Consider the following 1426-nt stretch of genomic DNA (forward strand, 5'->3'; position numbering starts at 1 on the left):
ACTTTCTTAACATCCTCAACACAAAGGATGAGTTTCTGTTGACCAGCTAAGGTTCATCTACAAAGTAGCAGAACAAGTTTGTGGAACAATCTTTGGTCCTCAATGTAAATAGCAATTTCAGTCAGAGTGGAGGAGGGGTTGTATGGACCCTTCAAATACAGTAAGATGCATCAAGGAATCCCTTTGATTTTTGATTATCATGTTACCAAGCAGATTCTTATTGGTGGTTGGTTATCTTAGGATCCTCATTATCGCACTTTTTACCTCTTTATTACGTAGACTGTATATGATTGGATTTAACATAGGAGTTAAGGCTGTGTACAGAACGGTGAAGATTTTATCTAAAAAGTGCACTTTTTCTAATGGTGGCATAGTGTACTGTAGTAGGATTGACCCATAGAAAATTGTTAGGACTGTGAGGTGAGATGTACAGGTGGAAAAAGCTTTCCTCTTACCCTCCGGGGACTGGATTTGCAACACAACCCCAATTATCTTGATGTAAGAAGTAAGACTGACTAAGAAGGGTCCAAGACCCAGTGATAAAGTCTCCAAATAGATAAATATTTGAAGCCCATTGGGAGTGCATGCTATTTTAGACAAAGCTTTAATATCACAGTAGAAGTTCTGGATCATTCTAGACTCACAAAAAGATAAATTCGAAACAAACAAAGCAGTAATTAAGCCGTTCGCACATCCTATCACCCAAGTTCCTCCCAAAAGTGATACTGCCTTTTTCCAGTTCATCAGGATGTGATAGTGCAATGGGTAACAGATGGCAATGTATCGGTCATAGGCCATACATGACAGTAAGATATCATCCGTACTTGCCATAAACACAAAGAAGAAGACTTGAATGAAACATTGAATGAATGAAATTGTGTTTATTCCCATCCACAAAATATTAATTAATTTAGGGAGGGTAATTGTGGTGAATATGATGTCCACAAAGGAGAGGTTTCGAAGAAAGAAGTACATGGGGGTCTGTAGTTGGGTATCCAAGACGCTTACTAGAATAAGACTTGTATTGGCTAATACTCCTATGAGATAGATAATCATAAATGTAATGGAAAGAAGAGGTTGTTTTTCTGTTTTACTGGAAAATGCAAGAATGTTGAAGTATTTTATGGAGGTATGGTTGTCCATCATCTCCGGGGTCTTCTACAAGAGAAGATATACACAGGTTCAGCATTCACCAGCAATCTGTAAAATAACTTAATGGGGTTGTTCAGGATTAGAAAAACATAGCGTTTCTTTTAGAAACAGGGCTACTCTGGTCCACAGGCTTTGTTTGGTACTGTGGCCAGGGCCGGTGCAAGGATTTTTGCCAACACAAGCGAAAGCTACATTTTGGCGCCCCCCCACCACGCTTCTCCTCTCTGTGGTCCTGGTATCTTCTCTCTGCTTCAGACAATGGCTGGTTTAAGGA

General features: G+C 39.6%; 1 protein-coding gene across 1 annotated transcript; it reads right to left on the reverse strand.

Annotated features, from left to right (window-relative positions):
- Positions 1-231: 231 nt before the first annotated feature.
- On the reverse strand, positions 232-1146 carry LOC122925633 (olfactory receptor 1G1-like). Its single transcript, XM_044276979.1, has one exon. It carries the CDS (start codon positions 1144-1146, stop codon positions 232-234), a length of 915 nt encoding a protein of 304 aa, XP_044132914.1.
- Positions 1147-1426: the final 280 nt, after the last annotated feature.

This window comes from Bufo gargarizans, chromosome 2 (genome assembly GCF_014858855.1).
Source record: "Bufo gargarizans isolate SCDJY-AF-19 chromosome 2, ASM1485885v1, whole genome shotgun sequence".
Classification (NCBI taxonomy): Eukaryota; Metazoa; Chordata; class Amphibia; order Anura; family Bufonidae; genus Bufo; species Bufo gargarizans.

Coding starts and splice junctions, on each gene's coding strand:
- LOC122925633 (XM_044276979.1), bottom strand. CDS start 1,146: ATGATGGACAACCATACCTCCATAAAATACTTCAACATTCTTGCATTT.